Source organism: Sus scrofa, chromosome 13, assembly GCF_000003025.6.
Source record: "Sus scrofa isolate TJ Tabasco breed Duroc chromosome 13, Sscrofa11.1, whole genome shotgun sequence".
NCBI classification, from domain to species: Eukaryota; Metazoa; Chordata; class Mammalia; order Artiodactyla; family Suidae; genus Sus; species Sus scrofa.
Genome location: NC_010455.5, coordinates 34,911,021 through 34,927,570, shown reverse-complemented (window position 1 = coordinate 34,927,570; position 16,550 = coordinate 34,911,021). Strand labels below are relative to the sequence as shown.

Genomic DNA, 16,550 nt, shown 5'->3' with positions numbered 1-16,550 from the left:
ATTCCCCCTACCTCTTCAAAAATGACACAAGTCTTTGGCCTACAAATAAAAGAGTGTCAGAAGAATAAAACCAAAACCTATGAGAATGAAAATACGAGAGAAGACCCAAGGAAGAGAGTTAAATCAGAGACACCAGGATCAAGGAAGCTGAAGCAGCAAAAAGCTTTGCTCTGAGCTTCCTGACAGCAAGGGAAGCTTCCTGAAAATGAGTTCATTTGCTTGCCTAGAGGGAAGAAACCAGATCAGGGAAGACATTCTTTGCTCAGTTCTTGAGCTACACGGCGTTTGCTGAGTGAGTCTTTCTAGAAGGCTAGAGGGGAGCAGGTTTAGCAATGACACCGGAACGCACTTTCCTGCACTGCTGCCTCTGCATCAAGGCTGGGTGGCAGGCAGGGGTCTCAAGCTGAGTCCCTCTGTGAAGGTCGCTCAGAGGGACTCAGACAAGAGCTCAGCGGGACAAGGGATCTGCCTCCAGGGCCCTGCTGGACTTGCTATGGGGCCAGCTCTGACCTCTGGACCTGTGCCACAACCGAGGGGTCATGGGTGATTTTCCAGCCCAGCCAGCACCTGAAGGGCATGCGTTCTCTGTGAACAATTAGAAGTAGGTCCATGCCCTTCCCTGTTTGGTTCACTGTGTGCTTTCCAGCACCTATCTGGGCCAGGCCCTGTGCTGAGTGCTGCATGAACATTGGGCACCATGACAGACGCAGCACCCACTGTGACAGCCACCACCCAGAGAGTGGTGGGTGCCGTAAGGAGCCCAGAGGGAGACATCTTGCCCAACCTGGAGATTATCAAAGAAGGCTTCCTGAAAGTGGCATGGTTGGGATTGGGTTGGAGTTGAGTTTTGCAGAATAAAGTTAGCCCAATGGAAAAAGAGGACAAGGACAGCAGGCTTAGAGCCAGGACACTGCACTGAGTTCAGGAAGGTGAAGGGAAGCAGGCCCAGGCCAACACCAGTTGCATGTGCCTCCCCATGGAGCTCGGCTTCTATCTTGAAAGCACAGGAGCCATCAGAGGCTGTAGGCAGGGCCAGGCACGGCCAGGATGATGTGAGCCTGGGAAGAGGTTGGGGACTCCCTTAGCCTAGGCCTGTGCAGAGGGCCTCCCTGACTGCTTGTTGGGAGAGGGGGCAGAATTGGGGCTGGGGTGTCCCCCTGCCTTTCTCCCAACCTGCTGGGCTTGGCTGCTAGCTGGGGCAGCAGGACAGAGACAGGCGCCTCAGAAGGACCAGAAACCACCATGCTGATACCTCTTCCACACACTCCATCTAGCAGGATCCTTCTCCCCATTTCATAGATGTGAAAACTGACCTCAAGATGATTCTTTTAGAGCTACGTGGCTCTTCAGCCAGTGTGGAACTGAATGGGCGGCAGGGTCAGCCCACTTTAGGGTGTCCCTGAGCTCTGCTGTGTTCAGTAGGGAGCTGTGCCTTGCATGGCCCTCTCCCTAGAGCTGTAACAGCCACCAGTCCACCAGGAGCCTCACCTAGCTGCCCGAGGGGCTCCTTTGGTGATGGATGTTTCCTCCTGGACTGCCCTCCCCAGTGTCCTCTCCAGGCCCCAGGCCCACACGGGTCCTGGGCAATCCTGTCCTGGCTCAGGCAGAGGGGCCCCTGCACCGGGAAGTAGCAGAACTTGCTGGTGACCCACGCATCCCATCCCACCCTCACTGACATTCAAGACCCTTCCCACCCTGACTCCAACCTCCTTCAGTTTTCCTGTGCCACAAGCAAAGCCACCCAGTTCTTCCTTCAATGGGACACCCTCCACCCAGCATGCCCTGAGCCCTGCAGGCAAAGAGAACAGCAGAGGCAAAGGACTTGGGAAGGAAGGATTATGTTTGCAGAACTGGAAGCAGTTTATATGTCTGGAACCCAGACAATGAGAGGAAGCACCTGGTGTGTGAAGTTGAGAAAGCAGGAGAGGCCATGCGAAGGACTTTTGTCTTTGTCCCAAGAGTTCTGGGGGAGGGGAATGTCATTTAAAGGATTTCAGGCAGGGAGTGATGGTCATTCTGTTCTGCAAGCAAGTGCTCTCTGGAAAGGAGAAGGCCAGGGAGGGGCATTGCAGTTGTCCAGATGGGGAAGGCCTGTCCAGGCTTGGAGCTCTCAGAGCCCCTTCTCTAGAAACCTCTGTCCAGCCTCCCACCCCTTCCAGGACTTATTGTGCGGGTGGGGCAGGTGGTCACCACGAGGGTGATTGGAGCATCCCAGAGGTTCCCAGCCCATCTGAAAGCAAACTTGGGCAACCATGCCAACAGGAACAGGGTTACTAAGTGGTGTGCCCCAGAATGCTGTGTTTCCTGATGAATGGATGGCTAGTGGCAGGGGGAGGGTAGGTGAGTGTGCAGATGGATGGCCAGACAATCAGAGGATGGTGGGATGGATGGCATGCACAGTGAGCTGCACGCTGGGGTCTGCCCTGGAGCACTCTCTGCTCCTGACTCAGAAGGATCTTCAGGCCTGAAGGTCCTGATGGGAGCTCATGAGCTGTGACCCCTGTCTTTTCCTCTGACCCTCCTGAGCTCTGAAACGCAGTCAGTCCTTCCCAACTGCTCAGAGCTCCTTTACTCCTGAGTCAATTCTTGATTTTTTTTTTTCCTTCCCAACCATCATACGCTTGACTCCTCGTAATACCAGCCCAACCAGCTTCATCTTTCAGTGGCATCAATAGAGAGGCCCAGGAAATTGCTTTCCAAGCAGCCAGCGCCTCCTTTGTGCTGCTCATGGAAGCATGCAGGGGCTGATGGCAGTCTAGTTTCACCTTGGCCTTTATTATCGCTGCCCTCCCTCAGGACCCACCCAGTGTCCCTGTTCCAGATGCCAGGCAAGCTAGGCTAGCTGTCTCAGCAGGAGCTGGCAGATCCACTCAGAACAGGTCGGGGACAATGTAGTCACTGTGGATGCCATCTATCAGCCCTTGCCCATTGTCGTGAACAAACCAGCAGGCAACCTTCACACCAATGCTGGCATCCTTCCTGTAGTCTTTCTGGGAACCCCTGGAGGAAGGAGAGAGATGCTGTGATACACAGGTTGGGCAAGATGGCTACTGCCCTCATGGACCTAAGGTTGAAAAGGGGTGTGGAGTAGCCAATTCTAGGAGTCCAGACCCTGCAATGATGAGGTCATGTGGTTACTCCTTAGGGGGCAAATTCAGCTTTTTCCTGGTTAGAGGGGGCCAAGAGCCCAGAGGGAAACAAACGTACCCTACAGAAGAAAAGGGGCAGCTGAGGAAATCCCCTGTGGCACAGCGGGTTAAGGAACCTGTGTTGCTGCAGTTGTGGCATAGGTTGCAACTGTGGTGCGGTATAATCCCTGGCCCAGGGAACTTCTGCAGGTGCAGCCAAAAACCAACAAAGCAAAACAAAAACAAACAAAAAAGAGCCAGCTGGGCTGATCGTATGGGCAGAGCGGGCTCTTTTCTCCTGTCTCATTACAGGGCAGGATGAAGATGGCAGAGGGGTCCCCTCACCTGGTGACTGTCAGCCGATGATTCTTCACCACCATTGTGGCATCTGGCTTTGTGGGGTCAGAGCCTGGGTGGATGTCAGACACTTTAAAGTCGAAAGGGTGGAAGAATTGTCCTAGGAAGAAAAACATTCACACTGTCAGCCCTGCCATCACCATAGGTGACATGGTCACTGGCCTTCTAGGATTGTGAAATGGCTGAATAGGGTGTGGGGTGTTGGGTCCAGGGTGACTAGGATGGCCCTTCACATGGCTGTTCCCTTCCTCTATGTGGCCTAAACAATCTGAAGCGTGAACATGTCATACCCAGAAGCCCATGTGTCTGTGTCGACATCCGGTGACTGTCCACCACATAGAAGCCCAGGAAGTCATGGTGGTTGGGCTGTTTCTTCCACACCTGGTGGAGGACAACCACAAAGGTAGCCCCATCTCCAAAGGAGACCACCATGTTCTTCTTGTTGATCATCACAGACAGCCTAGGAGAGGAGAGGAGGTCAGCAGTGAGGCCCAGCTACCATGACACCAGCCATCGGAATCAAGGCTCTCTCAGCAGGAGACTTGACATCTGAGAGCACCCAGACTCCAGGAACTACGTCTGGGGTGTTCGAAGGAAGACACCTCATGAGTGTAGACCATGCCCTCCATTGAATGGGTCCCTGCTCCTGGAGGTCTGGAGCCCCGGGATTGAGCCCAGATTGGCCACTGGCTTCCTGTGTGACACTGGGCGTGTTCTGCCCCTCTCTGAACCTCAGTGGGAGTTAACACTCCTGCCCTGCCCATCCAGCCCGGGGTGATCTGAAGACGCATGAGAGGCAGAGGAGTTTGAGAACTAGCAAGTTCAACCAGAGACCATGAGGATCCTTGTTATTATCAGATTGCCGAGTCCACCTCGTGCTTTTGTCCACACAGCCCTTCTCTCAAGGTCAGTACCATGAACAGTCCATCTACCAATTCTGCCTCTGATGGGGGCCCAAGGGATTGGTTGGGGCCACCATGGTCACCCTCCCCTCGGGCAGGGACTGATCTCCAGGGCCACTGGTCTTTCTTGCAACCCTTAGTTCTTCCATCCTGGGATTTGTTCTAATCCCTCCTTAGACCCATGTTATAGTGTTCCTCAGACAACCCAGCAGGGGAACTTTACCCATCCTGGGTCACCATGACTGTGTCCAGCCAGCTGAATGTGCTCTGTGCAGCCCCATTCCACAGGGTGATCCTCTCTGGTGTCACCTCAATCCGGAAGTCCAGGTGAGCATTGGCAATGCCCAGTTTGCCAAAGTAGGTCTTTCTGGGTTGAGAGTCCTGGCTGCTTCTCTTCTCACCAATGATCTGCCCATTAACTGTGAGGCCTGCCAGAAAGACAGGGCAGCAAGAGACCGGAAAGAACTTATGAGTCCAGGCTGGCCTTTAGGGATGCATCCTCCCCTTCAGCCAGACCTACTGAGGGGTAGCAGAGTGTGGGCCCCGAGGAGAGACCAGGACCTCAGGGCCAACCCTACCCATTCCTAGACATATGGGGTCATACTGACAGCTGAGGACCCACATCGTGGATCTGCCCGTTGCCTGGGCCAGGGAGTGCTGTCCAGAGAAAAACTATTCCACAGACATAGGCTGCCCTTAACTCTAACCATCTCCCCAACACCACTGGCCAATGGGGGACTTGGTGAGCCTGTGGCTCAGAATAGCCCCCTGCAGGATGTAATCTGCTTCTAAATAAGGGTGCCTTATGGGCACAGTGGTCTATTGCCTACTCTGGGGGGCTCTAGGCCTTCTTGGGAAGAGCCCCCACCTGTGACGGGGTCCTGAATGAGGCGCAGCACTGTGCCTGGGTCTTCATCGATGTTGAAGCAGATGGCATCATCCTTCTCTGGAACTTGGATGATGAAGTGGGGGTCTCCATCCACTGAGGGCACACAGAGAAGGGGCTGGCTCCTTGGGTCTCTCACTGTTCCAGGGGCCTCGCCTCGCCTCCTGGCCCCTGTGGGATGGACTCCTACACAGACAGGAGGTGCTGGGGAACTCACCATAGTAGTAGGGTGTCACAGGAGGCTGGTAGCTGGCTGTGGGCGCAAAGGGAGAGAGGGCTAAGCTAAACAAGCAGGCCTAGGAGAGGCACCAGGACCGCCACCCAGAATTTGCTTCACTGCTCCGTAATGCTCTTAAACCTCCTCCCTCCCTCATCTTTCCAGGACCCCCCAACCATCTGCCTGTCCTGAAAACTGATTCAGGAGAAACTCCACAGGGGCAGAGTGCACGGCCACGGTCTGTGGCAGCCAGCGCATACTCACTCAGGTAAGCCGTGGAGGGGGTCACTGGAAAAAGAAGCAAAGGACAGTCATGAGCCTCCCCCCAGCTTCACATCTTCTGCCTCTCTTGGGGCTGCTGGTCCCCAGTGGGGCCCCAGTGCCAACAAGGAGGAGGAAGATATGACCCCTCTAAGTTTAGGCTTTAGAAATGGGGGTATGCCCAGGGAAATCCTTTCTAGGGCTGGCGGTAATCCGGGTATAATATTAATGGCAGGGGCACAGCACTTCTGTGGCACTAAAATGCAAGCCATTAGGTGGTCAGCTTCTCTATCAGGAGCAGTGCTCACAGCAGACATTACCCTCCACCTCTGAACTCCCCTCCCTCCCCAAGGGATGAGCTGTCAGATGAGACTCACCACTGTCTGCTGTCCTTGGTAGTAAAACACCTATCCACACGCACACTAGCACTAGTGACTGCAGTTCATGGGGCTGTTCGGAGGGCAGAGCCATGACCCAGTGCACATGTGCTGCTCAGTTAGAGCAGCCCATATGGATAGAGGCGGGATAGGGGCTGAGAGGCCCTGCCTGGTAGTGGTGCGCTTCTGGGGCGTGAGGTTCCAGTTTCAGGATGCGAGAAGCACAGAGTGCTGTGAATGGCAGCATGGGCACTGGAACCAGGCTGTCTAGCCCAAGTACCCACTTGGCTACCTGCTGACTGAGTCCTTAAGCAAACAGACTTAATCTCTCTGTGCCTCAGTTTCCTTGGTGTAAAATGGGAACCATAAGGGGATTTGGGAATTAGTAAAGTGTTAATTAATCCAGGTGCTAATTTTTGCAGGTCATAGAATGCTCTCATACTAAATGTCCCTCCTTGGGCAGGGGAAGCCCCCTCAGTCAACCACCAAAAGCCCTGAGACTCAGGGAGGGGCAGAGCCCAGTACAAGGCCCCTTGTGGGCTGGCAGCAGAACTGAGACCAGAGCACAGGTTTCCTGAGAATCCTCCCTAAGGGTACAGCCCGGTACACCTAGAAAGGCCTCCTTGGTCCTGTCTTGTCTCCCTCCTGGAACCCGTCCAGTTGCGGGCCAAAGCTCACCTGCATCCACAGGCTCTGAGAGGGAGGAAGAAAAGAAACACATTAGAAGCCACAGATTTCCTGGTGTCTGGGCCAATGCAATCACCAGCTCCAGGCCACATCTGTCACACAGGAACCATGAGCTCCTGGAGGCAGAGGGCTGGGCAGGACCAACTCTTTACCTCCTGTGCCTCCCTGTACCAACCCCCCACTGCCCAGGCCAGTTGCAGGAACACTCAGGAGTCCCCTCTTGGGGTCTGATTGAGCAGGTCTGGCCCCAGACTCCAGCTCTCAGGGCCCCTTCCTCTCACAATCCCGAGGCACCTGCTCCAGGCCTAACTTTGAGGCTGGAAATGTTTCTTCTTGTCTAACTGAACACTTCCATGCTGCAGCCTAAGTTCAGGACTTCTAAGGAGCTCCTATTCTACCCACACCCCTCTGTGCACACTACTGGCTTCACTTCCTCCAAACACCCTCCCCATCCCTTGGCCAGTTTTCTTTAGCTGCCCTCTTTCTCAGCAGTCTGGCCTCCTCAGCCTGGCCCACTCTCTTCAGGGCACCCAAGGGCCAGGGCTGGGAAGAAGGCCAGTGAGTTCTGGCCCCCGCCCTCCATGCCCACCTTCCCCGGGCTTGTCAGCAATGGCTGTCTGGTTCTCATTGTCCTCGGGCTTGGTCACCACCATGGAGGTCAGCGGAGTCACAAAGTGGTACTTGAGGGACAGGTCCAGGGCCTGGGCCGTGAGTGTCTCCTTCTCCTTGCCTTGGGCGTTCTTGCTGTGGGGGGGGTGGGTAGAGGGTCAGCCCAGGACCCCGCCCCTCCATCTCTCCCAAGGTCGGGCCCCCCAGGATGGAACACACTAGTACTTAGAAAAAACGAAAAAAAACTGGTTCACCAGCTCCCTGGGACAGACAGACTGGCTCTTTTTCCTCTCTGGGCCTCAATTTCCCCACCTGTAAAATATAAGGGGCTTGAAATGGCCACTACGACAGCCAGTCACGATAGTGTCCGTGTGCTGAGCACTCCACACATGGCCGGCCCTGCGCCAAGGGCTCTCCAGGCCATTCCCACCTAAAAGAAGGCTGCTCTGGCCTTCTCGCCTGGGCCCAAGCTCTACCCTCTGGGACTGAGGGCTAGGGTCTCAGCCTTTAGTTGTCTGGCCTCTACCATTTCTACAGGCCCATGCTGGGTTCAGGGAACAGAATGCTGAGGCCCAGCACTGCCGTCGAGGTGCTTTCAAGCTGCCGCTCACGCCCCAGATGACAGGCTGGCACTGCTCCATGGGGCCCTCCATGGGCAGCTGGGAGTGGGCGTGAAGGTTTACTTCCCGGAGTGTGACTGAGTTTCCTCCTCTTGGGCTCCCCCAGAGCACAGCCAGCCCAGCGGTGGGCACAGGTAGGTATGGGGGCAGTGCCCAGGGCCAGGTGCAGGGCCTGGCTATGTGAGTGGTGGGCCAGGGTCACCGTTTCTCCAGCAGCTGCTCGATGGTGAGGTAGGCCCAGAGCCGTTCGATGTAGTTCCCAAAAATGTAGTCCCGCTCCTTCAGGGCCTCTTCCATCTCCTTCATGTCCACCTCCTCAGTGAAGGTCAGGTCGTTGATGGCCTGGGGCAGGGGTGGGAGGAGGTGAGAGGCTGGAGGGCGGAGGCCTGGAGCTGGCCGGGCCTGCCTTGGGGGCTTGCGACTGCTGAGCCAGTAGCAAGAAAGCCAGATCTCCATCGGTGAGGCTCCCCCATCCCCAACACACAACCAGGCTTGGCCCAGCTTACCCCGTGGCCCTTCACATCCGCCCTAAAGCTGTTCATGTCCTCATCTGCCAGGCGCCCAGCCACCACAATCTCAGAGCCATCGTAAAAGTGCTGGTAAGTGTTCTGGGTGAGGTCCTGGATGGCGTTCTCAGGGTACCCCACCTCCACACTCGTCAACAGCGGGTTGGCCACTTCCTCATAGAAGCCCTGGAGTCCGAATATGGCACCTGGTCATCTCAGGCCACCAGGGTGGGCAGGGAGAGCATGGGGTGGGCGGGCATCCACTGGCGCCCCTGCAGGTTGTTGAGGTTGTTGAGGGCCCCAAGCTGGGTCAGTCCTGGCTCCTGATCTTCACTTCCATATAGCCCTGACTGCACCCTTCAGTTTGGGGGAGCCCTTCCTGCCCCCTCCAGGTAGATACTGGAAAGAATAGAAAAGGAAAGGCCAGAGTTCCTGGTGCATAGAAAAGACTCAAGAAATGTTTGTCAGAATGAACGTAAGGAGAAAGGGAAGGGTGGAGAGGCCAACTAGAGAAGGTGATGTGGGGGGTGAGAGCACCCAGAGACTGATGGGAGGGAGGCCCTGGGGAGCCCACTGCAGAAGCAGAAAAAGTGGGAGGAGCAGAGTTGCCAGACTTAGCAAATGAAAAGATAGGAAGTGAGTGAAATTTGAATGTCAGGTAAGCGGAAAGTCACTTTTGAGTATAAGTATGTCTATTATGGGATGAATTATGTACCCCAGAAATACATAGGTTAAAATCTTTACCCACAGGACCTCAGACAATGACGTTATTTGGGGAAAGGGTCTTTACAGAGGTAATCCAGTTAAAATGATGTCTTTGGAATGAACTCCAATCTGGTATGATTGGTGTCCTTATGAAAAGGGGATATTTGAACCCAAAGACAGACATGCACACAGGGAAGATGATGTGAAGACATAGGGGGAAAATGGCCATCTACAGGCCAAGGAGAGGGGCCTTGACAAGATCCCCCCTGCCCCATAGCTCTCAGAAGGAGCCAACCCTACCGACACCTTGATTTTGGACTTCCGGTCTCCAGAACTGCAAGACGACGCATTTTTGTTGTATAAGATACTACTTTATCGTAATTTGTTAAGGCAGCACTAGCAAACTAATTAGTGTCCAATGCAGTATTTGGAGCATGCTTACTAAAGAATCATTCACCAAATATGAGAAATTCCTATATAACTGGGTACCTTGTGTCTGATCTCACAGCCCTAGGGAGGAAACAGATCTGTTCTGTGTAGCCCATGAACAAAATCAGAACCACTACTGATTGGTAGGAGGCAAACATGTAGATTCCAACCCAAGGGGAAGTTCTCTTTCATAACTGATACTGTCACCCAGTGGAACAGCTGCCTAAGGAAGTAGTGAGCTCCCCACTCCCAGAGGTGTGCAAGACAAGGCCTACCTGCAACTGCAAGTTGGCATCGGAATCCTCATAAATGCGCCGGGCAAGCCCGTGGTTCTCCAGGGCCATACTCTCCAGGAAGTTATAATTCAGATTGTTGCCAAAGCCCAAGTTATACAAGGGGAATTTGCCCCCAATGGCATTCCGCACATTCTCTTGGATTTTTTCAGGTTTGCTTACACCTGCAGGAGAAGGAGAGGTTCACACGACAGCCACAGCCGCGCAACTGTCTGGACCAGCTCTGTGTGGAGAGATCTGACTCCTGTATGTGCGGAGCTGGTGGAGTCACGGCCGCCAGCTGGTCAGGACAGAGGGGTGGGGAGCCCTGGCAGGGGAGGCGGGGCCATGCTGTTGAGGGGCTCACAGACCATGGGGGGGCCCTGTGGAGAACTGCCCAAGAGCTTGCTGCACCCAGAGCCAGGAGCCACAGCCACTGCCTCACCCATGTTGGCGTCCCCATCGGTCAACATGATGATGATGGAGGTGCTCCTCTCTGGAACTTTGTGCTCCTCCCGGGCCTTGTTCAGCATGCTGATGCCCGTCAGCAGCCCGTCATTGATGTTGGTCACTGGCACACGCACACAGACAGACAGATGGCACTGTGGGAGGGCATCCTCGGCGTGCAGGGTAGAAGAGGACAGCAGGCCCTGCTCCTGTGCCCAAGGACCCTGCCCACCGGTACGTGGTGGTTCTCGGTGAGTATCGACTGCCTAACTGCCTAACTCAGTGAGGGATGAATGAATGACTCAGTCTGTCTTTCTTTTTTTTTCTTTTTTTTTTTTTTTTGGTCTTTTTAGGGCCACATTTGTGGCACATACAGGTTCCCAGGCTAGGAGTCAAATCAGAGCTGTAGCTGCCGGCCTCCACCACAGCCACACCGACTCAGTATCTGAGCCGCATCTGTGACCTATGCCACAGCTCACAGCAATGCCGGATGCTTAACCCACTGAGCAAGGCCAGCGGTCAGACCCACATCCTCATGGGAACTCCTGACTCAAATGAGTCAAATGAGTCAAAGGACCAGCCTCTCAGGGTTACCGAAAGGATAGAAGCACATGGTGATTGTTAAGAGCAATTTGGAAAACAGACAGGCTTTCAGCCCCTCTCACTGGGAGCAGAGAAGAGCAATATATGCGTCCCTTGTCATCTTTCATACACCACTGCCCCGATAAGGGTTCTCTGTGGTGTTATCTTGCTCAGACTTGTGGGGCACCAGGATCACAGGTTAGAAACAAAAAGAATGGGTTTCCCTAGACCACAGAGAAGACACCCCGATAGAGGCCTCCCCCTCCCACCTCTACCCCAGGGTGTGTCTGCAGACCAGCAGTCTGTGCCCCAGGACAAGAGGGAAACAGGCCGCCCAGGCAGAAGAGCACGGAGATGTGGCCCCCTCCCCTCTGTTCTTACTTCCTTGATCACGAATATTCCTCACAAATTCCCTGGCCTTTTGGATGTTCTCAGGAGTGGCTTGAACCAAACTGTCTTTCCAAGTGGTCACATCTCCACTGAATAGGACGAAATTCAGGTAGTCATCCTCCTTTATATCATCCAGAATTTTGAGGAGGGCATCCTTTGTCTGGGAAAGAGAAAGACAAGCAGAAAGGAAGATGTCTTCCCAGCCCAGGCTGGTGGTGGGGCCTGTGCCATCTGCACCAAAAGGGGGAGAAGCCCGATGCCTTTTTAAAATTTGGTGCCCCTTCCTCCTCTTTCACTGGAAATATCAACTTTGTCCATTAAAAAAAAAAAAACAAAAAACCCACCTGTCTTTCTCACCTATTACCCCCCTTGCACCAAGGAGAGTACCTGCTCCATTTTCCGACCGTACATGGAGCCACTGACGTCAATCACAAAGACCACATTCTTGGGCACCACAGGAAGGCCTTGAGGTGCAAAGAAATGCACAAAGTAGCCATTGACTATCTGGAAAGGGGAGAGAGAGACTGGAGGCCAGGGGCTCTTCAGCAACCTCACGTTGGCCACCCTTGCAAATAGAAGCTGGACATTAATCAGCCCCAAAGTAAAGATGTCCTCCCCGCCTCCCCACTCAGGGGGCACCACACAAAGGCTCTGGTCTGCCTGGCCTCCGCATGCCTGGCAGGAAACTTGTCCTTGGGCTGAGGATCAAGGATCTCACCCTAGAAGCAGCTGTAGCCCCTCCCTGCATCAGCCCTCACCTCACTGTGGTGGGGTATCAACCTGCACTGCCTAGCAAGTTGGTGGGTACCCACCTGCACGTTGGCTGGAGACTCTCTGTTCACATCATAGGTGATGATGAAATCTCCTTTGAGAAGGGAGTCTGTACAGGTGGGGCATGAGCGCTGCTGGTCCAAGCTGGGTTTGAAGGACACATGGCCCTGAGGGAGGATGATGGAGGACCTTGCTCAGCTTGGCCAGGGCCTGCCTTCTGCAGATCTCAGCCCGGGGCTGCCCTCAGGAGCAAGACCCCCTCATCGGGAGGAGCCCAGAAGTGGGTGCCTAGGCAGTCCTGCTGCCATCTGGGGTGCTCTGGCCTTTCTGAGCACCTCTCTCCCTCTCGGAGACCAGGAGCTCCTTGGAGGACAGGCACCTTGTCTGAGTCAGCCTTTCACTCCCTGCTCACAGTCCCTTAGCTTAGCCTGCACTGGGAAGCCACTTAGGTCAGGGAGATGTGCAGCATGAAAAGGAACTTCAGGTTGGGTGGTGTGGTGTGTGTCGTTGCTAAGAGGAAGGGGAAAGAGGCAGAGCAGGGGGTAGGCAAGGAGCCCCTGGGCAGGGGCAGTGCCTGCAGAAGCCGGCAGCCCTCTGAGTGTGTGCCTCACACTGAGAGTTCTGACTGAGGTCTGCTGTTCATGTAAACATTTACTCGTCCGTCCACTGCCCACAGTCAGCAAGGCCTCTGGAATCGCTGGGGACCTTGGGGACCAGAGCCAAGCACCAGCATCAAGAATAAAGTTCCCTTTCTTCCTTCACCCCTCATGTTGAGTCAGATCTAAAAGACTCCCTCTGGCCTCTGTCGCCTTCTCTATAAAACAGGGACTGTAGCCTCCCCGGCCTGCTTCCAAAGTAGAATGGGCCCAGCCGTTAGAAATGGCGTCCCTGTCCCCGCAGTGTTGTTGACACCCCAAGACCTCTGGTAGATCAGCAGCAGCAAGCAGCCCCCTGCCTCCAGCACCCTCACTCCTGACCAGGCGGCCTGGGAGAAGGGTAGTGGTTGTACACTTAACCCCCCACCCCCAACACACACACACACTCTCGCATCAGCCAAACCCACAGATTCAGATTCGCCCTGCCAGGGCGGGTGTTCCTGCCCCTGCCCTCCAGGCCTGCGAGGCATCTACACAACCTTTTTGCCTGAGAAGGACTTGGTGAGGGCGCTGCCCAGGAGGTCATTGGTGATGAATGAAGCTTCAGCATCCAGTGTGCTGATGCCCTGGGGCTCGAAGATGTCTGCTGTGATCTGCAATGACCAAAGGTAAGGAAGTGTCACTCGGTGATAGTACAGAGCCCAGCCTCCAGGACAACAAGGGCAAGGAGATGAGGCAGTGATGGTGCAGGAACTGGCCTCTGGAACAGCTCTGTGATGGCCAAGTTTTCTGTCTTCCACCAAGAAAATGGCCACAATGGCTTGTAGATAGGCTCTCTGACCCCAAAGCTCTTCCCCTTTCTGCAATAAGCTACCTCAAATTTGCCCGCTAAAGCATTTCCTTTGCCTTTCGACTCTAACGTAGGTTAAAAGCCTGTGTAGCCAGTTACAAGCATTACAGAGACATCATGATGTTACTCCAAGGGCCCAGCACCCAAATCTGGATCTGCCAGGTGCCCAGCCTCCATGTCTCGGCCCAGGTACTGTGGCCAGAACCACTGTAATTCCCCCAAGCCTCCTCGGCCAAGTGGTGGGGCCTGGGCTTCTTCCTTCAGGACCCTGTCATGGGTGCTTCCTGGCACCCCGCCCCTAGCAATTTTAGCAGGGACTGCAGGAGTGCAGCTGATTACCTCAAAGTGCTTGACCAGTTGCTTGGGCTGGACCTTGAGATACATCTCATACTTGCCCTTGTGCCTCTTCAGCAGCTCCTCGTAGGTTAGCTCAAAGGTAACCTTACTGCCTGCAGCCACATTGACTGAGACGGTGAATTTCTCCAGCTTCCTCCCAGAGGCCCTGAAGAGCGGTACAAGACAATGCCTGCCCTGCAGGCTGCACGAGCCCACCCTTCCTGGGCCTTGGTTCAAGTCCCTTCCCCTTGTGGGGGACCCCTCCCACTCCGAGCCTTAGTTGTCTCAACATCAAAATGGGATAATGTAAGAATTAGGACATTATAAAATAATAATAGCTGCCCTTTTTTTGTTTGTGTCTCTGAGGGCCCTTCGCAGCTCTGATGTTCTCCCCAAGACCTGGGAGTCCACACTTACTTGACCAAGCCAGCTGTCTTGTCCTGGGACACGGCCTTTTCATACTGCTTCTTGGCAACTTCCTTCTCCTTGACATTCCCAGGGTAGGTCACGCCGTCGATGGTCCTGCAGGGACAGAGAGTTGGGGCGGGGGAGCTCATGTTGGGCCGACCCCCCTCCTGAACCCAGAGCCAGCAGTTGTGGTGACACCCACAAGGTGAAGTTGGTGATGAAGGCTGTCTTGGGCAGCTCCACATCGAAAGAAACCTCCTTGGCCGTGTCGGCGTGGTTGACGGCTCTGGTGGTAACAACATTGTGAGCGAAGCGGGAGGTCACCTTGCAGCTGACCTTGGTGCTGTAGACCTCAATGCCATTGACCACCTGAGGGAGAGGGACGGGGATCAGCGGGTAGTAACCAGCCAGCCTGCGGCCCCCGGAAGCCATGTCTTCCTCCAGACCATTTCCCTTCAAGCTCCTCTTTGTGGGCTCCAAAATCTACATGGTAAGTGGCTCCTTCAGTCTTCCAGTCGCCCATGTCAGAAGCCTGGGCAGCATCCTTGGTCCCCACCTTTGCTTGGCCACCGCTGTCCTCTTCTGTTTTTAAGGGCTATACTTGCGGCATATGGAAGTTCCCAGGCTAGAGGTCGAACTGGAACTGCAACTGCCAGCCCACGCCACAGCCAAAGCACCATGTGATCCGAGCCACATCTGTGACTATGACGCAACTTGCAGCAATGCCGGATACTTAATCCACTGAGCAAGGCCAGGAATTGAACCTGCATCCTCATGGATTCTAATCCACTGAACCACAACAGGAACTCTGCCAACACTGCTCTGATGGTCGTTCTGCCTTCCTTAGCTCTATAACCTATTTACATGCAGCTGTAGCCAGTGAGATGGTATAAAAACCCAAATCTGACCCTGTCCTTCTCCCACCAGCAGCACTCCCGTGCTCCCTACCACCCTCAGAACCGTCTTCCCCATGGCTCTGGGCTCCTCCAGGCAGGAGGATATAGAGATGCTTTGTGAAGGTGGGACAGGGCCATTCACTGTGTGTCCCCTGCCCTGTGCACAGAGCCTGGCAAGTGCTCAGTAAGTGTCTGTGGGAGGAAAGATTCATGGAAGGGTGTTCCTGTGCTGCATCAGCCAGTCTGAGGAGCATGGTTCTGTGGTGCTTTTTCCCAGGGCTCTGGAGTCTCACGGGGGTCTGCCAGGGCAGGGGGCCATAAGCCATCATGGCCCACCCCTTCTGCTATTGGGCAACCAGCTCTGTCCTGTCCTATCCTGCCCCATCCCTGATGAAATTTCTCACCGCTCCCGGGAGGCTTCGTTTCTGCAAAAACAAAGACAAACACAGGGGTCAGGCCAAGGCCAAGGCTACCATGGCCTGGGAACAGGCTCTGGGCTGAGGCCAGGGTTCGTCAGGACCACTCCACACACCCCCCAAGGGGCCTCTGGACATAAGACCCACCCAGAGCTACATGTCAGGTAGGAAGGGCTCTGAGTAGATGGGGAAACTGAGATCCACAGAGGAAGTTCACCCAGGGGAGCAGGGAGGGAGAACCAAAGCCAGAGCGTTCCCTCTGCCCATATACCCCACTCACCCTGCCTTTCCCTAGGCCCCAGGCCGGTGAAGCCTCTCCCAGACCCCACCACCGCTGCACCCCACATGGCTCAGCTCGGCCCTTCCTAGAGGGGCCCTCCGCTCTTGTCTCAGATGTGGACCTTCACAGCCTCTCGGTGAGCTGAGCCATTCATGATGTATCACCCATTTGACACGGAGGGAAACAGAGGCCCAGGAGAGGTAAGAGACTTGTCTAGGATTAGCAGCGGGTCTGGAGGTCAGATTCCCCCGGCCCCAGCCTTTTCCCCTGCAGCTCACTCCCAGCCTCTGCCTCCTCACCCTCTGTAGAGGACCGCCCAGTGTGGAGCCTCTGCCCCTGTGACAGGTCCAGATGGTGAAGAGGGGGCAGACTTACCCCGAGCTGCCGGGAGGGGCTCCTTGGGAAGCCAGAGACTGCCAAGCTGGAGAGCAGGGCCAAGATGAGGCAGGGCCACCGAGCAGATGCCATGGCTAGGCACACTGGTCTGGCCTGTGCTCCTTATATGAGCAATCCTGGTGTTTTCCAAGTGGGGTTATTGACCTATAGAACAGACGGGAGGAGTGGGAGGTGAGAGGCTCCCCCGGGAAGCTGAGTGTGGGTGGAGTAACGGGTCTGGATCTGC

At 55.0% G+C, this 16,550-nt stretch overlaps 1 protein-coding gene across 8 annotated transcripts; it reads right to left on the bottom strand.

Moving 5' to 3' along the window:
• On the bottom strand, positions 2,690-16,467 carry ITIH3 (inter-alpha-trypsin inhibitor heavy chain 3). 8 transcript variants are annotated; one of them, NM_001206349.1, is given in 22 exon segments: positions 2,749-3,000; positions 3,474-3,585; positions 3,776-3,945; positions 4,611-4,815; positions 5,256-5,369; positions 5,491-5,526; positions 5,755-5,778; positions 6,807-6,821; positions 7,405-7,559; positions 8,247-8,386; positions 8,551-8,736; positions 9,960-10,141; positions 10,402-10,527; positions 11,367-11,535; positions 11,763-11,879; positions 12,188-12,313; positions 13,282-13,395; positions 13,932-14,094; positions 14,346-14,450; positions 14,539-14,705; positions 15,637-15,657; positions 16,304-16,435. In NM_001206349.1, coding segments are annotated over 22 exon segments (2,670 nt in total). In that variant the 5' UTR covers positions 16,397-16,435; the 3' UTR covers positions 2,749-2,870.